General features: G+C 44.3%; 1 protein-coding gene across 9 annotated transcripts in view; it reads left to right on the plus strand.

Moving 5' to 3' along the window:
- ZCCHC2 (zinc finger CCHC-type containing 2) overlaps positions 1-20,489 on the plus strand; it is a 93,451-nt gene that overhangs the window by 17,704 nt on the left and 55,258 nt on the right. For all 9 annotated transcript variants that reach the window (XR_008425404.2, XR_008425403.2, XR_008425402.2 and 6 more), the window contains exons 5-11: positions 4,319-4,431; positions 11,793-11,887; positions 14,339-14,422; positions 16,065-16,122; positions 18,388-18,523; positions 19,624-19,688; positions 20,081-20,175. Coding sequence is in view for 3 of the 9 variants with exons in the window: in XM_053913358.2 (XP_053769333.1) it covers positions 4,319-4,431; positions 11,793-11,887; positions 14,339-14,422; positions 16,065-16,122; positions 18,388-18,523; positions 19,624-19,688; positions 20,081-20,175 (646 nt within the window). In the remaining 6 variants the exon portion in view is untranslated. The remainder of the gene's footprint in view (positions 1-4,318; positions 4,432-11,792; positions 11,888-14,338; positions 14,423-16,064; positions 16,123-18,387; positions 18,524-19,623; positions 19,689-20,080; positions 20,176-20,489) is intronic.

Below are 20,489 nucleotides of genomic sequence, written 5' to 3' on the forward strand. Positions count from 1 at the left end.
GTAAAAGTATAGATTTCTTTGTTAAAATGACTTTTACATAATATCCAGAATCTAAAACCTTTATATCAAAATAAATACCAGGAATATTAAAATACATATACACAGCCTTGGCCAGGTAGCTCAGTTGGTTAGAGCATCGCCCCAGAATGCCAGGGTTGTAGGTTGCATCCTCATCAGAGCACATATAACCAGTGAGTGCACCAGCAAGTGGGACAAATTGATTTCTCTCTCTCTCTACCTCTCTCTCTCTAAAGTCATTAAGTAAAGATTTAAGAAAACATACATACACGTTGGAGAACTCTCCGTGCACATTGGCTGTAGAAAATGTCATGTATTCTGAATATAAGTATTCTTTCCTTGCATTACCAGTATAAGGACATGATGAAGGACTTTTAACTTTTTTTAAGAAAAAAATGGAACCTTACTTCTACTTCTTTGCTGAGACGTGTGTTCTTGGTGGCTGCTTGCAGGAGCCCATCTGAAGAAAGAGTGTCTGCAAAATGAGATGGGGCACATTTGCATTTGGCTGTGGTTCTCTGACCTGACAGCTCTCCGGCTCCCTCTGTGGGCTTCCTTAAATATATCTCGTTTGTTCCTTCGAGGTCCAGGTCGCCCTCTGCTCCCCACAAGGATAGGATTTCCACAGTATTGAGAATAAGGGGTAATGGAAACATCTTACAGACTTGCAGAGGTGAAAGGCGTCTTAGATCATTTTGTTCAAACTCACTTGTGTTTCTTTCATACTAATTTTATTTTTTTTAGAAAAGCATGTGGGTAGAGATAAAAATTAAAATAAAGGAATAGGTTTAAATGGTTAACCAATAAATTACTGTTTCTCAGTAAGCAGATGTTTTAGAATTTATTGTTAACACAGAGCTAAAACAAAGTCCAGAAGCAGGACACATTCCCAACTCAATTACTAACTTTTAGTTAAAGGAGGGACAGAATTACTGAACCAGGAACATACGAAGTTCTCAGGACAGTGCTGGTATTTCGGCTGTCTGCTTGTCACCATGCATTTGCCCTCTCGGGTCGTATGGGTCTCTGTTCGCTCGTACAGCTGTGAGGCTGTTCCGGTCCAGCTTGCCCAGCTGCGCGGCACGGGGGTGCAGGCCCTCGGAGCACCGTGCTGTCCCTGCTGGGTGGGAGCTCCCCAGGACTACTGGAACATTTCCATTGCCTGTGGCTCTTTTCACCTGACTCTCTGGTGAGGGCCAAAGGCTCCTTCACCTGCTTCAAGCTGGCAACCTAACTGCATGTAAAGATGGGGGGTTGTTAATTTTGAGTCTCTGAAGGTCATATGCACGTGACCTGGCAGCCTCGGGACAGTGGGGGAGGGACGGTGAGGGGTGAGCCCTGTTGGCCAGGGCTGAGGCCCTCTGCAGCCACCTCCAGGAGAGAGTCGCTCCCGGCTGACGTTCTGCCTACTGAGGAGCAAGTAAGGAAGGGTGTCCCCAACCCACGCCACACATGGGTTTCAAATTCTCTTCTACCTATTTGTGACTTTCCTCTCTTGATAGAATAAATTTATCAAAGCTTAAGGGCAGGGGTACTCATGAACAGGCTCGGGGGGGTTAGCAGTGTGTTTCATGTTCCAACCTTCCGTTGCCCGTTCTGTGACCGAGCTCTGGTGCTGGAGGGTGGGTTGCAGGCGATGGAGAGCCAAGGCTGGACTAAATACCAGCAACATTAAAATACGTGTGCAGTGTAGAGGCGGGCATGGGGGAGTCCAGCACTGCCACTGTCCCGCTGGTCCCACACCCAGCGCGAGTGGGGCTGCCGCCTACCTGCCCCCTGTGCCGCAACAGCACGGGACTCACCCCAGCCCGGGGCCTGGTGCCGGGGCAGAGTCTCTCCCACTGGGCCTCCTGAAGCTTCAGTGGCTGTTGTCTTAACACATTTTATTTCATCATGCCATTTTTCTAAAAACTTAGGTATTTGAAGAAAAGTATAGCCCCAAATAAATAACTCACTTTTCAGAGTTATGGTGACTTCTTATTCCCCAGCTTAGCCAACATTTGAATATAGTATTTTTCTAAAATAGGACAAATGCCTTATCAGGCTATATGAAATAATTGGCAACATTGTGTACTTCTAGAAATTTATTGCCTATTTCAAGTACACTTTCAAGTTTACTATATAGCTTTTTATTTTTTACCTTCCTTTTAAAGTCATCTACAAACGTTAAGAGCAAAAACCGTTCTTTTGACAACCTGTATGTTCCAACTTTTGTAGTTGGTCTTGAATCAAAGTTCTGGTGTGCAGTGATGTAGAGGAATGAGTTCGAGGTCAGTGCTTTCACAGTCTTGTTTTCCTGTAACCAGCAGCCGCTGTCCTCCGCGTCCTCCCCACCCCCTTCGCCTGCCGCTCCTTAGCGACTGACACTTCGGTGTGGCTGTGTGGAAGCCCCGGGCAGGCGGCAGGGCTCTGTGTGTTTGTTCACTGCTGGGCCTGTGGTGCCTGCAGCAGCACCTGGGACAGTTGCGCTATTTGTTGACTGAATGAATGAACAAGGAGTCACAGAAACAAAATTGTGATGGAGTCTTGTAGGGGGCTGGTTATGTGTTAGGCCTCCATGTTTTTTAAAGAAAAGCTTGCCAGAGCAAGGTGCGAACCTTCCAGCACTCTGAGCGTGTGCTGAGGCTCAGCCAGGGCTCCCCAGGTGGGAGGCTGGGCGTGCTGGAAAGAAGACCGAGGAGGGGAAATCCAGAACAGTGACTTAAGAGAAGAGTCATGATTTAAAGCTATATTAGCAAATACGCCTTCCTCTAGAACTGGAAATAGTCTCTGGAAATTAAAGATAAAACCCAGTGGAAAATAAATCAGGTTGCAGATCTCTGACTGCACATCCACACTCTGCCCAGTCACGAGAACAGCCTTCGAGCAGGTGGGAACTGATGTGCTCCCGCCTTCCTGGGTTTAGAAAAGCCTCCAGCAGTTTGGTAGGGGGAACAGACTCCACGGAGCTGGTTCCCTGTGGCTGGGTGCAGATGTTCAGGAGAAACCGTGCTTGAAGTAGGGGCACTATATGCCTAGTGTCCTAAATCTATCAAAATGTAAACACTGACATGAGTAGTCATTTCTTCGGAAAATGTGCAGATTCGGAACGTGTTTCTTCCTGGTAGTAGTCAGAGGACCCTGTGGTGTGTGGGGGGCCGGCAGAGCCTTCGACCTCAACAGGTTAATAAAGGACCAGGAGTTTCATTCTCACGGAACATTCTGACTCCACCATCTCACTCTGCCTAAAATTAATACTGCTTTCTGCTGCCTTTGTTGAATTTAACATTTCTGAATTGCTGACTCAAAATTCTGATTTGTCAGAAGACTGCGTACTGTGGGTTCTCCAATTAAAGATCAATATATAAACCAACCATTTGTGTAGGTTGTTATATTCCTGGGTCTCCTTAGATACTGTGTTAATGGTTCTACTCTGAATTTTAATGACAGTGCCAGTAATTTAGGAGTGAGTTGCAAAGACTAGTTATCAAAAATCAAATGTAAAACTTTGAATTCTTGAAAGACTTGGAAAGTTAGTTTTATATAGAATTATTATAAGAGGCAGAAGAGGCCTCCTGCTTCTTGAATTTAAAAAGTAAACTGGTTACTAAATATAATGACTTGAAATTTTGTTTCTCATTTTAAAATTTTCTTGCCAAGTGATGTTTTTTGTGTGGTTTCTTGTACATTGCTCTGAGGGTGCCTCCATCCCATTGAGGAAAAGGTTACTAAACCTTCGATTAGAGTTTCTTTTTTTAAATGTAAGTTAGAGTAGGGGCTTTCACCCCAGTTTTCACGCCCAGCTCTTTATATCGTGCCTGTCATTGGCAGTCTGATGTTGCCCGAGACTCAGTGGGAAAGGAGGCCTGGACGGGGTAACTGAAGGTGGAGAGAATGCGTTTGGGAACACTGCCTGAGGATAGAAACAGCACTGGCTGCGCCGTGCAAAATGCTCCTTTGAACTAAAGAACCTCGGTGTAGGGTCACTTCGGCGTGGTGTGTGCAAGCTCGAGTGTGAGGTCTGTGCAAGCTCGAGTGTGAGGTCTGTGCGGCACGTCCCAGAAGCGTGCTGAGAGCTGCTGGGTGCCCCTGCTCCCCGGGAAGCCCTGAGGGCTCCCCGGAAGGCAGGCGTCGTGTTTCTGCGTGGAGGTACCTGTGCTGCTTCCCTGTGGGGCCCTGTGTGTGTGAAGACAAGAAACAGCTGATTGGGGGGCTGGCTGAGCAGGAGGCCTCTTCTGCCTCTTAGGCCTGTAGTTCGTAGCGTACACACGCACCAGCAAGTGGGGAACTTAACACTGGCCCTGTGCTCTTTCTTCTCCAGCTTCCCAAGGAATTGTCCTCAGAGACTTTCGACAAGACCATCCTAAGAGCCCTGAATCAGGGTTCGCTGAAGCGAGAAGAGCGGCGACATCCTGACCTAGAGCCCGTCCTAAGGTACCTGTCACCAGACGCTGCCCCAGCGGTGTCCCAGGCTGATGGCCGGCTGTCCGCTGGCCTTGTGAGGCAGAGCCCAGAGACTCTTTGTCTGGAGGACTTTTTAAAGTGGCCTCTTCATCCTTGTGGTATTTAGGTCTGGGCTCACAGTATTCTCTTACCATTGTGCCCTTCACCTCTCCCAGATCAGAAGTGATTGCTTCTAAAGTATGCAGATATTCAGTGAAACCTCTTCTTTTCCCCAGGAAATAGTTACTGAAAGAGGCCCTTGTCCAAGAGCTCAGCTTTGCAATGTGTTTGTGTTGTTTTGAGTTGTCAAGGAGGATTAGGCCCATGGCTACGAAGGGGAAGGAAACAACACTTCCCAGAACGCCTGCTCTGGGACACGGATGGGTCAGCATGGCTGGCCGGGGCCTGGGGTCAGGGCTTTGCCCTTGAGAGGTTGCAGGTTATTGGAAAAGACTGTGTAGGTGAGATGAGTGTTGTGTGTGCTGCCCACGAGGTTGGGGAGCGCAAGCCCTGTCTAGGGTTAGCTCCCAAAGCATCCCGAGTACCTAGAGAGAGAGGAAGAGGTGAAGTTGGTGGGAGGGGTCAGGGACGTGGAGGCAGGGATCATTGGTGGCACAAAGTCCTCACACAGGCAGGTGGGTGTGGATGTAGCTAAATGTACTTGTTTCACGATGGAAAGTCGAGGGAACCTCTTGCCTAATGGCTTTTTCTTCTAGAGTAAGAGGTGTGCTGACGAAGGGGCCGACTGAGGGTGGGGATCAACTATTTGAGAGCAGAAGCGATTGAAAATACCGGTGTGGGGTGTGCAGACAGCCCGCCCAAGGCGACCTGGCTGCTGGGCAGGGTTCGGAACCCAGCCGGGACCGGAGCTCACAGACCTCAGCGCTGTTGGTCTGTCGATGTGGTCTTTGAAAATCGTTCTAGCAGTTCAGGTCCAGGAATTAAGAAAGCTTGCGGGTCTCAGGTTATTTCTGTATTAATGATGTCCTAAATTAAAGATTTCCCGCGTGGTTCTGTACCCTGCGTTCTCAGGTGTGCGACACGTCTGGGTTTCTCATCCTGCTGGCCTGTCACCCTTGTTCCAGGGTCCCGTGTTAATTGTCAGAGCTTCGTTGTTTATGAAGAGCTGGAAGATCCGGCTTTTCCTACTCCTGGTGCTGTCTAAACTACTCTTCCTCATTCTCAGCTGTTTACTCTCAGCTCAAACAGTTATCTTAGAGCTTGTTTCCTATGCACTGTAGGAGGTACTCTGAACTGCCGTCAGGCCTGCGACAGCAGTGCCTACGCTCTCTGTGTGCCTTATTTTTCTTCACTTTGATTATAGTGTACTTCCTTTCTTACATCATACAAAAATTTGATTTTTGAGCATTCACATTTCGGATTTTAATGGTTTCTAGGTATTATGTGGTCCTTGGGAAGTTTTCTCATACACAGATTATAAATTTCATGTTTTCTTTCTTGCATTTAAATCTCTGAGCCTTCTAGAATTAATTTTGATGAGAGTAATAACAGAGTCATTGTCAGCTGCTGTCCCTCCTGAACAGTTAAGCCCTAAAGCCTTTCAGTAGGACAGGACAAGGGAGGCAGCAGTGTCAGGTTCGGAGGGTGTGACCTAATGACCTACAGACAGGAACCCAGAGGAACTCACAGGGACGGGGGTGGGAGTCTGGCACCACGGTTCCAAGGGCAGACATGTGAGGGGTGACCCTGGCAGGGCCTCGGGGCCCAGGTGGGGTCAGGAGGGCCCCTGCCCTGAGGTTGAGAGGGAACAGCAGTGACAGTGGGAGGTAAATTACTGCAGGGGGACTGGCCTGATTAGTAAAGATCTTAGTAGTGAGAGCCAGTTTTCTCTCAGTTGGAGAAAAGAGTAGTGTGGAAAAGGAGGAAACTGGAATGAACCCCGGAGTGTCTCATCGGAATTGAAGGTATTGGTGCAAACTTGTGATTGTTGGTATACGAGGTACCCAGCCATGTAATACGAAAACTAGAGACATTTGTTGAAGAAGATACAAGATAAAAGATACAAGAAACATTGTACATAAGACAATGACACCTCAGTTCCCTTCAAAGCAGGCACCTTGGGACCTCACACAGGTTTCCCAGTCGCCATCAGCTGCCCTGTCATATTTTCCTGAATCTCTTCAGTGGTCTGAAATCTCTTCCCTTTCAAAGGTGAATTTAGTTTTGGGAAGGGCCAAAAGTTGCAGGGCCCCAAATCTGGGCTGTAGAGAGGCTGAGTTACCTGGGTGATTTGCTGTTTTGCAAAAAAACTCTGCACGAGACGTGATGCATCAGCAGGCACGTTGTCGTGATGAAGCTGCCCGTCACCAGTTACCTGTAACTGTGGCCTTCTGAGCAATCCAAATACTTTCCATGGAGGAATGTTCAAGCTTAATGCAACATTTGAGGCAGATTTGTTGCTCTTCTCAGTCAGTCATTTTGAATGCACAGCCACACAGTGCACATACTCAGTGGTGTCTACCACCCCACTGACTAGTACAGTGAAGTCGTCATTGTTCTCGCATGCACATTCCAGTCCACTGTCCTTGGCTGCCAGGTTACATCGATGTCGCAGAAACCATTCTCGTTATATTAACAATGGCTGGACTTTTGTGGACAGACCTGGTATGTAGGTAGATACAGAAATAAATATGGTTATGTGTGTACATACATGTTCCCTGGCCGTGCTCACTGAAAGGGTCTGGAGCAGCCACACTGCAGTAGCAGTGGGCATACCTGAGGGACTGGTAACATGAATGGAACCGGGGCTCCATGGGGGAAAAGCTGATTGCAGGGCCGGAGCAAGAAAAGTACAAGGTGAGCCTGTTGTGCCAGACAGCGAGAGCGGCGTGGCTGGGGCAGAAGGACACAGAACAAGCTCGCAGGGGCTTCTAGAGGTCAAATCGAACATCAAAATAAATAATAGTAACATTGGAGAAAAGGAAATCATGAGTCCATTTTGAAATAAATAACAAAGGAGAAGAGTGACTATAGGGGCGGAGAAGCCTGACGGAGCCACTGTAATCCAGTGACGTGAACTTGATGAGTGAGGTCAGTCGGAGTGGCTCGCCGCACCTCGGGCCGCAGTGAGGGAACAGCCTCCTCGGTCCTGTGATACGCCTGCCATGGAATCTGATCACCAGGAAATGCCAGGCAAACCCCAACTGTGCCCATTCGACACAGGACCTGGGCTGGCCGCCCAAAGCCAGCAGAGGTGGGGAGGCTGGGGAGCTAGCCCGGCCGCGGGTGCCGCACGGGGTCTGAACTGGGCCTGTGTAGTACAGAGGGACTGTGGGTCAAGTGGCAGGACTGCAGTGGGGTCCGAGGAGGAGGAGGGAGTCATTGATCCGTGTCAGTGTCTGGGTGCTGACTGTAGGACAGCGTCTCTGTTGGAGCTGCTGATGTCCCCTCAGGTGTTGGCATGTCAGAGATCTGTCCATGGTTCCGGGGAAAAATACCCTTTTTACTGTATTCGCAGCTCTTCTGTAAGTTTGAGGTGTTCGGAAGGAGAAAAGATTTCCACAGGGAGCCACTTTCAGAAATTAGGCTCTTGGCCAAGACCACAATCAAGAGGTCTGTCTGATTCCTTCTTGTAGCTTTTAGGGGTCTCACAGCATTGATCTTGGAGTGGGGTGTGTGTGTGTGTGTGTGTGTGTGTGTGTGTGTGTGTGTGTGTAGCTAGACTTTTCGCCAGAAAGGTGTGGTTCACACTGTTCGTGGGGATGCAAAGGCAGGTGGGGTGTGAAAAGTCTCCAAACCTAGTCACTAGAAGTAGCTTTCATTAAAAATCTCACGTAACTGTTCAGAGATTTTCTGTGCATGCATGCACCCTGGAAATTATGTATTTGTATTTCCTTTACTGTGCAAACTGAGTTATCCCACACACTTTTCTGACATTTACTCTTTCCTTTAAATATACGTACTGGAAATGGTAACAGGTCAGTACCTGTAAAAAGATTGCTGCCTCGGTTTTTATTTGCTAAAAGTGTTCCACTTATTAGTTGCTACCTGATTAGTATATTTTATGGCCATTTTGGTTGTTTCTAAGTACTTTAAAACTACTGCAAATAATATTGCAGTGAATGTCTGCATTAACATTTCATAACACATTTGATACATTTATCTGTAGGAGAAATTTCTAGAATTGTCTGGCCAAAAATTATGCATTTTTTGCCCTGGCTGGTGTGGCTCAGTGGATTGAGCACCAGCCTGCAAACCAAACGGTTGCTGGTTCGAATCGTAGTCAGGGCACATGCCTGGGTTGTGGACCAGGTCCCCTGTAGGGGGCGTGCAAGAGGCAACCACACATTGATTTTCTCTCCCTCTCTTTTTCCCTCCATTCTCCTCTGTCTAAAAATAAATAAATAATATCTTTTTAAAAATTATGCATTTTTTAATATGTAGTATTTCCAATTACTTCTAAAGAGGTAGCAACACTTTATTCCCCAGCAAGCCTTGTATTTGCATGTCCACACCTCAGCAGACATAAAATACCCTCCGTTTCTTGTCTTTGCCGACCTGACAGAGGAAGACTGCCTTACTTTAATCTGTGTTTGCGCGGCCAGTCACCCTCTGCTGTGAGTGGCGTGAGCAGTCCTTTCCACTTAGCAGTTTGTAAGAGAGACTAAAGAATAGAAGAGCCCTGTTTGTCATTTCTTGACCATGCAGATAGTTTAAAATTTTACGTATCTATTATAGTCAGATTTTCACTCTTTTATGATTTCAGGGTTTTGTGTCCTGCTTGGAAAAGCTTTTTTTCCTGAAATGATATGTAAAAAAAAATTTTTAATATAGCCCTTTTCAAAAAATCTTTGGAATTATTTTTTGAATTCATTAACATGTCTACCTGTGGTCTCAACACCATTAATAGGATATGAGGACCCTGCCTTCTCCATGTGAATTTCAGATTTGTATCATCATTTGTCACTTCAGAAATAACAGCAATTACCGAGGGGGCACCGTGCAAGTGGGAAATAGGGAATGCGTTTGTGAGTGAAGTAGAGACGGGCCGACACAGGAAGGGCACCCCGTGTGCTGTTCCAGATACGCTGTGTGTGAGGAAAAGGGGACAGGGCACTGACGTGCACTTGGGGTTGGATGGTTTGTCATGTCAGAATGCAACACTGGTTTTCTTACTTAACTGTGAGGTAGTTTGTGGCCACTTTGACCTTTTAATATAGGTATACTTGCCACGTTTTGGTCATGAGTTAATGAACCTTGACTTCAGTCTGCAATGGACTTCCAGCCCAAGTCCGTGATGCGACCAGCAGTGTCCACAGTGTTGTGGATGTGACAAACAAAGTCACATGGTCTGCAGAAGTCCTGTGGAGAAAAGGGAAGGCATGGCCGCTCTCTGAGAGGGGGAGTGCGCCTCTACCCTTGCATGGACAGGCTTTTATTGCTTTCCAGTAGCATTGCATCAAAGAAGGTTCTCACTCATTATACTTAGGTTTACTTTAAGCGATTATTTCTTACAGATAACAAAGAAAAAAAATGTTGCAAATGCAAGGGAACGATAAAAGTGATCTGAGAGGAGGGGACAGTGGGGAGGAGGGTTTTCAGGAGCTACTATAAAGGACACATGGACAAAACCAAGGGTAGGGTGGAAGCACGGGAGGGAGGTGGGTTTGGCTGGGGTTGGGGGGAGTTGTGGGGGGAAAATGCAGATAACTGTAATTGAACAACAATAAAGTAATTAAAAAAAGAATTTAATAAAATGCATTTTATTTTTAAAAAATCCATCTAATGTTATTATGAAACTGGGGGGGAAAAAGTGATTGATCTGGTTACATCCCATCCTTGGGACGGCTTAGCACAGACTTTAGGGATTTGCTTCAGAGATATACATTAAACATTAAACATCTGCAGTTTTAACGCAGGGTGAGGGAGTTTTAGCAAAAGCAAGCCTTAAAGCAGCCTAGGTACAATGCCAGCCTGGTTCCCCATGGGAAACCCGATCCGCAGGCCTGGGTCCCATGTGCCGCCTTGCGCCTGTCGCTTTTCCAGTTCGGGCTGGGCTACATTCACCACCGCCGTGCTGACCATTCCCCGTAGCCTGTGTCTCAGGCGTGGTTCCCGTAGTGGATTTGATTTGGCAGGTGGAGTCGTAGGTGGGGTCTGGGTTGTCTCTCGGGACTTGGGCCTTGAATTGAAGGTGTGCTGGCTTGTACTTGTGACCTCCTGGTTTGCAAATGTAACTGGATAATAGGTTCTACCATTGCCTCCAGATTTTAATCCCCAGTTAGATAATGTGTTGAGACCTGGAAATTCAGATTAGCTCCTTACTTCGTATCTGAGTTTTTCTTTCATCTGTCCATTTCCCCTTTTATCTTCCTATTGAATATTTACCTTTACATTTGAGTACCAAGAAACAATTTTACTTTATGTACAAGGCAGCTGTGGCCCAAAGGGTCGTATCTTGGTATGGGGTTTAATGATTTGTGATTAATCTGAATGGTATGTCAGAACTCTCGGGGAGGATTAAGAATTAAAATTTTAAATGGGCTTTTCAAGTGCTCAGAAGTAATGGAAGGGGGCTTGTGTGCTGAGCAGCAGGGAGACAGTTTGATGCACCTGTACGCTGCGAGTGTCTTAACCTTGAAGAATGGGAGTTTCTCTGTGAGGAAATTGAAGTCGAAAGGCTGTGCACAGTGGTTTGGCTTTTAAGTGGTTGAGCTGGTGTTCAGGCCCATGAGTAAACTTTCCATTAGTCTGAACTGTAACTCTGCCCCTTTTTGTAGGGAAGACCTCCAGTTGGAGTCTTTTAATTATATTAATAAAATATGAGGAAAGTTGGTTTTCAAAGATAAGAGCTGAGAATCATGATATGAGGCACATTGAAGTGAACCGTCACTTAGTCATGCTTTAGGATGTAGCAGCACGTGTAACTAACCTGACCACTACACTCCGTAGTTTCCAGGACTCCTAGCATCCCAGCTTCCCAGCCTCCTACGTTCAGAGTACAGGGAGCTTTCTCCACGATACTGCCACGTGATGGAAAGCCTATGAAGAATAGAGAGATTGCACCTCTTTTTCTGATCGGAGAGGCTGGACCACTTGGACAAAAGGCTGAAATAGTATACAGTTTTTGCCAGAATCGAAACCTTACTATTAGATTATCTAAAATTAAAAATAAGCTTGTTTATTAGATTCTTGCAAATGTTTTATTAAGTTTTATTCAATTCCTCCTATGGGAAACACATTAGAAAATAATGTTCTATTCCTTAGGAAAACAATTTACTTTTATATACCTGAATTAAACTGCCACCTAAGTTTGCTTTACAGTCTGAACTATGACTCTTGTGTATTTATATGACATGAATTTAACAAATCTCTTTTCTTTTTGCGTGCAGGCAGCTATTTTCAACTTCATCCCAAGCTTTTCTGCAGAGTCAGAAAGTACACAGCTTTTTTCAGTCCATCCCATCAGACCCTCGACACAGCCTCAGTAAGCCCCCTGCTCCTCCGTCTGTGCTCCCTGCGGCTTTCCGGCCTGGGTTTCTTGCTCTGCCATGTCATCTTGGGCCGGGTGGTCCCTGCAGTTTCAGTTCCGGGATAGAGGCATACCATGAAGAAACGGGTAGTTTCAAGTGAATTTTACAGTGCAGTTCTACAGAAAATAATGTCTAAAAGCTAATGTCACAAAACAGACGGACTCGAAGGCCAGGGCCGAACCTCTCACACGTGTGGGTGTGCCGGATGGCCAGGTTCTGCAGCAGACCTCGCTGATGGCTTGTAAAGGGGCCACAGCGCTGGTAGCATGGTGTGCCACACACTCTACAGTCTGCCTTTCCTGCGTCCTCTGTTCCCATGGTGAACTCTTTCAGCCTCCCAAGCTGCAAACCTTGGCCTTGTTCTTTCCATTTTTCCTCTTCCTATGCAATCGTTTGAAGGCTGAACTGCGCCAGGCAAAGGACACCTTCCGTTCCACCCCCTCCTTACCAGTCGCGTTGTTGCTGGGGCAGCCTCTTGTATTTTTTTTTCACACAGAGACTGTGCAAAGCCCTGCTCTTCTTTCATGGTCTGATTCTCACTGTACTTCAACCTATCCCAGGATTATGTCAGGGATCAATTTGCTAATCGCCTGTTCAAACAAAGTTTGTTACGAAATTCAAGCCCTGCCTGAGGCCTCCTTGATCCTCCTTCCTCATCTCCCCTGCTCTGGCTGCTGGAAGGCAGGACAGGCCCTGTGTGCTCCCTGCCTTTTCCTGTCCCAGTGTCCTAGCTCATTGTGCACCCAATCTTAATATCCTTCCTCTTGTCACAGCCTGTGGAACTCACACCTGTTTTAAGGTCCAGCTGAAGTATCACCTCATGAAGATTTTCTAGTTTTTTCTTACGTTCCTGTAGTTTAATTTTGCCCTTACGTTTCAGCATTCATCACAGTCTGCCTTGTGTTTAGTTTTATACACATTTATTTCAGCTGCCTTTTTAACCAAATATTTTGCCGGTAACATTGATGTGTGCTTTAGGAGAATTTCTGCTAATTTTAAGCACAGCTACTATGGCAAGTGGCTAAGTTTTTTGTTCTTACTTTTTTAAAAAGTCTTTCCTCCTGCTTTCAAGAAAATCCTATTTTCCTGTATTTAATGGAGAAAGAAAATAGATTATTTACTCAATTTTAGATGGGAGAGAAAGAGGTACAAATGTATGATTAGATATTATAACATATGGGTTAACTTTTAAAGTTTTTGAATCATTTGTGTATATATGTATATATACGCCTTAAATATTTTAAACAGCTAAGTAGCAATTAGGATTAATGACTCTTGATGACTAGTAAACCACAACCAGATAAACAACTATGTGGATAAATTTGCATCTGAATAGTGACTGTAGCATTTTTTAAAAAAGAATCCTGGTCATTTTAGAGCTGTATAGATTTAACAATTGGTGCTTTCTACTTAAACTAAGTTTAAGTACTTTTCATTGACTACCTATAAATCACATCTGTTTAGTTCTGAAAAGGCCCCGGAGCACAAAGTCATATCTTTAATTCATATTGTAATAGGCTGCCCAGGAACCCTCAGCCAGGTGAGTAGCACATATGTAAACCGCAGGAAGGCACATGGAGAGCCTGGCAGTGTGTAAGTGCCTTGAGCAATGAGTGCTAAAGAAGCTGGTAGATTTTTTTCAGATTGTCATGAAAATAATGTATTAAATAAAGTACATGTTTTGAGATCATGGAAAATCTGGTCAGGGTTTCTAAGCTGTTTCACCAAAAACATGTTATCCAAGTTCATTTGCACTTGCTCTGCTGAAAAATAGCAGTGCCACTTTTTTCTCCTATGGGATAGAGAGCAACATTCCATATCCTGACACCTGAGAAAACAAATGTTAGACTCCTGAATGACTTAAAGCATCCAACGCTGGGACCTGCTGGCTCACACTTAAATGGAGAGATGACCCAGTGCTGGCTCAGCATGTTCTGTGCTTGTGCTGGCCCACAGTGCTGGTCACTGCTCTGTACTAGAAGAAGGGACACTGAGAGGAGACCCTGAGTCTTTTGTAGCAATTTGACATTGCCTCAATGTTATTGTTATACTTCATAAAAGTAACGGCCCACAACAATTAGAAATTTTAAAAAGCCTTACAACATCACAGTGTCTGAGAAGCACTTGAGCGTGTGGGTGGGAGGAGCTGACGGATGTGAAGCACCTCACTCCAGTCCTGTGGTTTTAAAGGGGAGACCTGGCTCTACCGATCAGGGTCCCCACTCCCAGCCCAGTGCTGTGTGCTCTGTCGCCTTGCTTTCTTAAAGGTTTTTTCTAGTGGAAACGTCCCGTGCTACTGACTCTTCACTCTCATCTTCCCTAGGAGGAAAATAATCATATTTGTTGTCTGTATCTCTCCATTGTCATTTTCCTAAAAAGTTAATGGCATTGAATATTTTCCACAGATAACTTACAATCCTCTCTGAAGACTTCCAAGATATTAGAACACTTGAAAGAAGACAGCTCAGAAGCTTCAAGTCAAGAAGAAGGTAAGTGTTGATTGATTGGAATAAGTCATTCTGCCTGATACTGGAACACGGATAGGCAAACAAGCCATTAGAACAGAATAAGGAGCCAAGAAACAGACATATGGGAACTTGGACTGTGACAGGTGGCATTACCAATAAGTGGGGAAGAGTAGACCATCCAGTGAATGGCATTGGCTGGCTTTCCAGTTGAAAAATATATGATTAGATCCCTACTTATATTAAACACAGAAACATCAAGTGAATGACAAATTATATGTACCATAAAGTTAATGTAATACGGAAAATATAAAACTTAAACTTTTGAATGTTAATCTGGGACAAGAAGGCTTTCTTGACAAGGCAAAGCATGAGCAGAGTGGAGCTCCTTCTACTCTAAATTAGAATTTAATATGTGACAAGAAATCCGAGGATTAGAAGACAATTGCAAGATAGTTGCAGGTGAGATGACATCCACACTATAGAAAGACTCTTCTAACAGTCAAGGAGAAAATCAGTCTGCTGGGCAATATTTTCAAAAGATAGGCAATTCATAGAAGAAGAAACTGGAAAAGCCATTAAACAGTGTTCAACCTCTCGAGTAGTCTGGAAAAATGCAAATTAAATACAATTAGGTATGGTGAATACAGATTACAATACACAGATGATGTATTATAGAATTGTACCCCTGAAACCTATGTAACTTTATTAACCAGTGTCACCCTAATAAAGTCAGTAGAAAAATAAGACACATACGTACCTGCATACATACATACAAAGGGGTATCATTTCACACTCTTCAGATTGGCAAAACATTTCCTCTCTGACATCAAGGACGTGAAGTAACAGGAATTCTCATCTGCTGATGGGAATTTAAGTTGGCACAAGTATTTTGGACAGAAATTTGACACTGCTGAAGTTGGAGGCAATTGACTGGATGCTACTGAGGGCCATGCTGCTTCTGCGGAGATTGGCCATGTGCCAGGGGGCAGGGCCTGGGTTCCCAGGGCACTGCTGGTGTAATCGCCAATACCGGGATGCTAACCCACCAGCTTTAAATGTGAATCAAGTTGTAAGTAAACTGTGGCCTATTCATGCCGCTCCAGGTGTCATTTAAAATAATTACAGTATCTTCAGACAGATGCCGCCGCTGCCTGTGTCTGCAAATGCAGACGGTGACAATGAAAACGGGCTGGAAAACGGGGTGTTCCAGCTAGTTAGCCTTGGCAGGGACAGGGCGTAGGGCGGGGTGGCGGGGCCCCAGTGGTTTCTGGGCTATTTTGTTACTTAATAAAAGAGACATCTAGAGAGATCGTGGGGGGGGGCACGGGTGTTTGTTGTACTAATTGATGTGTATTTTTAATATTTGAGACACTTCATTTTTTTAATGGTTTTTTTAAAAGCCTGAAATTGAATGTTGTAGTTTTGCAGTAGCATGCTCATGTTAACTTTTCTAGTTTTGGACAAAATTGATTTACTATTAAGTGAACACATTTGAGATGATATTTAAGGAAATTTGATCATTTATTGTATCTTTTGAAAAACTGATTCTTTAAGGAATTTTCTGTGAAAAACGCTCTACAAGGTCTGTTGACACTGTTATGGCATGATCCTTTGGGATCTCTGCAGGGCATTTGGTGTAATAAATTGTTTTTTTATGCCCCAGATGTGTTACAGCACACCATAATCCATAAGAAGCACGCCGGGAAAAGCCCCACTGTGAAGTAGGTATTTCATTCCTGAAATGAGAAACTTGAGTGCATTTTAACTCACTGTCTCATCTGCTTTAATTACTGGTAAATGGTTGGCTGTAATTCTGCCGTTTTACTGTCTGCTTATGATTTGTTGTATGTTTTCCGTGCTTTTTCCTTCTTTCATGTTTTTGGATGGTTTTTATTCTTTTGTCTTTATGAGTCTTGGTAGTTACACCCTGCTTTGGCATTTTTCTGGTGGTTACCCTGGATATCATGTTGTGCATCTTGACTTACCAAGGTGTGATATCAATTGTGCTTGCACCGCTTACCGTGCGAGGGTCTTCAGTCGCTGTAGCTTCACTTATCTCCACCTGCCTTACAAACCATAGCTGTCATGTATTTTAATTCTATCTACATTTTAAACCTCATGAACCTTTTTTTCATTAGTTTAGCATCAACCATTCCATTGTTCTTTATTTCTTCCTGTGTGTCTGGGTGTCCATCTGTGATTGTTTTCCATCTATCTGAAGAACCCTTGACTATTTCCTGTAGTCTTATCTGCCAGTGATGAATTCACTTGGTTTTTATCTGTAAAAAAATACTAATTTTTCCCTCATTTTTTTGGAGGACATTTTTGCTGGGTATAAAATTCTGGGTTGGCAGTTATTTTCTCTTAGTGCTTTGAAACTGTATAAGCATACCCTGGTTTATTGCACTTCAAAGATGCATTGTGTTTTTTAGACATGATGCTATTGCACACTTAATAGATTACAGTATAGTGTGAACACAATTTTTATATGCACTGGGAAACTAAACAGTTTGTGTGACCTGCCTCATTATGATGCTCGCTTTACGGCTGTGATCTGGAACCTAACCCACAACATTTCCAAGGTACGCCTTTAGTTTCACTGTCTTCCAATGTCAGCCTTCGGTCCCTTGCATCATCTCCTCTCAGCCCAGCTCTTCATCATATCCTCTGATTTCTGCTACAAACCACATGAAGTCATTTATACAATTTCTGTCTCCCCTCACATTACTGCTGTCCCAAGAACTTTGACCTTCTGCCGCAGGACCTTTGCTGATTCTGTTGGGCTGCTTTGCCCTCAGCAAGCACAGTGACAAGTGCCAGTCAGTTTGCCTGGAAGTCAGTCCTCAACTGATGGCAGAGCTCCCCCTTCCTGTCCTTCGGGTGGACAACTCGGGGAGGTCACAGCCAGGTGGGGCCTCTGTTGCTTATAGCAGCACCCTTGGTAGTGGACCCTCGTGTTGGTGTTTCCTCCTGTCCTGTTTCATTCTCTCCGATCCTTGCTCCTGCTCCCTGGGATCACCTCCCAAATCTCTGGTGACATTCCAGATTCTGCTTTCATGGGAAACTCAAACTTAAGACAGCTAGCACCCATTGTTTCAGTCTTCTGGTTGCTCTTTGGAAGTTAATGTGCTTTTCAAACTCTTACTTCTATTTAAGATTTTCTCATTGTCTGGTTTCTAGCAGTTTTCCTACAATATGTTTGTAGCTTTCTTTGAATGAATTCTGCCTCTTGAGTCTAAAGCTTGGCATCTGTGGTGTTAAAACAGTCCAAGCCATTACCTCTTCAGTTATTACTTCTCCCCTCTTCTCTTGTTCCCTCTTCTAAGACTTGGAGCACTTATGTTAGACTTTTCACCATGTCCCCCGTCTCTTAAACTTTTTTTTTTTTTTTTTTTGCATTTTCCATGTATTTTTTCTGTCAGTGCTCCAGTCTATTTTCTTCTGACCATATTTCCTCTTCTCTGGTTTTTTTCATCTGTTTCTGTCCATTGCGTCCTTAATTTCATTTCATTCTGCAGTTTTAGGATTTAAATTTGGTTCTTTTTTATATTTTCCAGTATTCTAATATTCTCAACCTTGTAGTCATTGATCATGTTAATTGCTATTATTTTTAAATCCATGCAGAGTAACTTTATTCTCCAGATTCCCTCTGAGTCTGTTGTCTGTTTCTTTTTCAGTCACATTAGCCTGTCCCCTCCCAGGCCTAGCGGTTCTCTGGAGAAGGGGGCGTACCCCAACTGTAAGTGGGGCAGGATGGCCATTGTGTAGAGTCTGAAGAGAGAATGTGCATCTGTTTCTAATCTCTTCAGAGACAGGGATTAATTGTTAAGTAGATGAGATAGCTGTATACTGGTGTATTCTCATAGTATCTTTTGCCTTTTTTCTTTGGTGTATTCTGTAAAATAATATACTAAAGAAAAGGTTACTGTAGCTTCCTCATTACTGAGGACAGATATTCATTCCTGCATAAACTTTGCTTCCGATAGCACTACTGGTACAAGTTGTTCCCCACTGGACAGGCTCGCCGTGCAGCATTCCGAACAGAACGGCGTTGTGGACTGGCCGAAGCAGAGCTGCACCACCGCCCAGCACCCGGGGCACTGCTCGGCCTTAGCGGACCAGGTATCTGGGGGCTTTGTTTGCTCGTCCTGCCGTGCTGTTAAAGCACTGCCCCTCGGCCAGAGCCGAGTCCCGCACGCCTCATTCTGTCAGGTAGCACGTCTGGTAAGAAGAACTGCAGGAATGTTGACGTGTTAGACTCTAAACTCATTTGGTTTATGTGATCTAAGTTCTTCTGAGACCTGAAAAGGTTTACTTAGATTACTTTTATTGCTTAAAAAATTAGTGCATTTTTTGATTAAAATGTTAATTGTTACTAGGGGTACATTAAGTTGTTTTGCCAACTGTTTTGCTTCTGAAAGAATTATTCACATTTCTGTCCTGTGTTGCTACTGGTGTTGTGCATATTGAAACTGAGTCCCCTCATGAGCAGCAGGGCCAGTTTACTGGCCGTCCGGAGCGTGACTGGGACAGACGTGCTTCCTCAGGAGTTGCTGCGATGCGGGGGCCCAGTGCTCCCCAGGGCGCGAGTAGGCGATTTGGCACCCCCGGCACGGGGGCGTGCCCATTGGTGCAGCTCCGGGGGAACCCCGTCCTCCCTCGGAGGCAGAGATTGTTACCCAGGTTCTAGTTCTGGACGACACTCAGATGCAGGTGTCAGCCTTTGCTGGAATCTGTTTTTATGAACTAAAGCATTAAGGCGAGTTTTGAGAAATTGTATGTTATCTTAGCCATTCTTATTTAATGGCCTATTTTTTGAATACATTGTTTTCACCTTTTCTTTTTAAAGTTGAAAAAATTGCGCGTTGCAGTTTTACCAGCCTGAACTTTAAGAAAATACAAGTAACCTATAGCAAATACCAGTTACTTGATTGTTTTATTTTGTGCTCAAAATAGTACACAAAAGAATACAGATCCATTTTAAAAGCAAAATACTAAGTAGATATTTTTCTCATGATTAATAATATTAAGTATTTCTCAGGGAATATAAAAATTTCAGTCGTTCACACAGGTAACTTCAATAATAGGTTGAGAATAAGAATTTATTAGAATATGCAACTGAGAACATATCTCATTTTAATGTTGATATCAGAATAAGAGGGTACCTTCAAGAGTAAGGGTTAGCTTTAGTCTGTTTGATATCTTTTTATTTTTTCCACTAGCATTCAACTGATAAACGAAGTTTATCTTCAATAAATAAGAAGAAAGGAAAGCCACATGTAGAAAAGTAGGTTCAATTTAATGTCCCCTGTAATAGAAATTGGGAAGAAAGGGCAACATATAGTATTTGATTGTGGGCATGTTTAGTTTATGTATTATAAGTAGTATTTTTCCATTCATTTCCTTTATATTTTTACTTCTGGGCTTTCCTTTTTTGTTCAAAATAATCAACATATGCAAGTGATACAAATAAAGCTACTGTCAAATATTATGTTCCGTTTGGAGGAGCAAAACTGTCAGAACTATACACTAAATCTTGCTTTTAGATTATACCTTACTAAGAACTTTTTTTGTAATTATAAAAAATTTTGAGAGGAATTTTGGTAATTCTACTGTACTTAATGTATTCTCCAGAGAATCTTATAAAAAGTGTTGGTAACCTGTACACTTTCGGTTTAGGGAGCAAGTTAAGAAAGCTGACAACAGACCGAATAGCAGAATAAACGGTATCAGACTCTCCACTCCGCAGCACACCCAGGGCGGGTCTGTGAAAGGTAAGGCTGTTTGCTTTCGTTTCAAATACCCATCACCTCCGTGCGTTTCCTATGATGCTTTTATAGTGTCCACCGAGCTCTTATGTCAGATCCTGAGACGCTTTTGTCCTGCAATGATGTGCACAGCGGTTTCAGAATTAAACAATTCTGGAGTATTGATGGAGTCCATTTAGGAGACGCAGGGCTGCCTTGGAGGCGTGTTTCCTCTGCCAGCTCTCGTCCCCTCTGGTGCCCAAGGTCTCCTCGCTTGTCTGCTCGAGCCGGTCCCCGCTCCAGAGGACCCGGAAGGTCTTCCCCACCCTCGTGGAACTCGG

This window comes from Desmodus rotundus, chromosome 10 (genome assembly GCF_022682495.2).
Source record: "Desmodus rotundus isolate HL8 chromosome 10, HLdesRot8A.1, whole genome shotgun sequence".
Taxonomy (NCBI): Eukaryota; Metazoa; Chordata; class Mammalia; order Chiroptera; family Phyllostomidae; genus Desmodus; species Desmodus rotundus.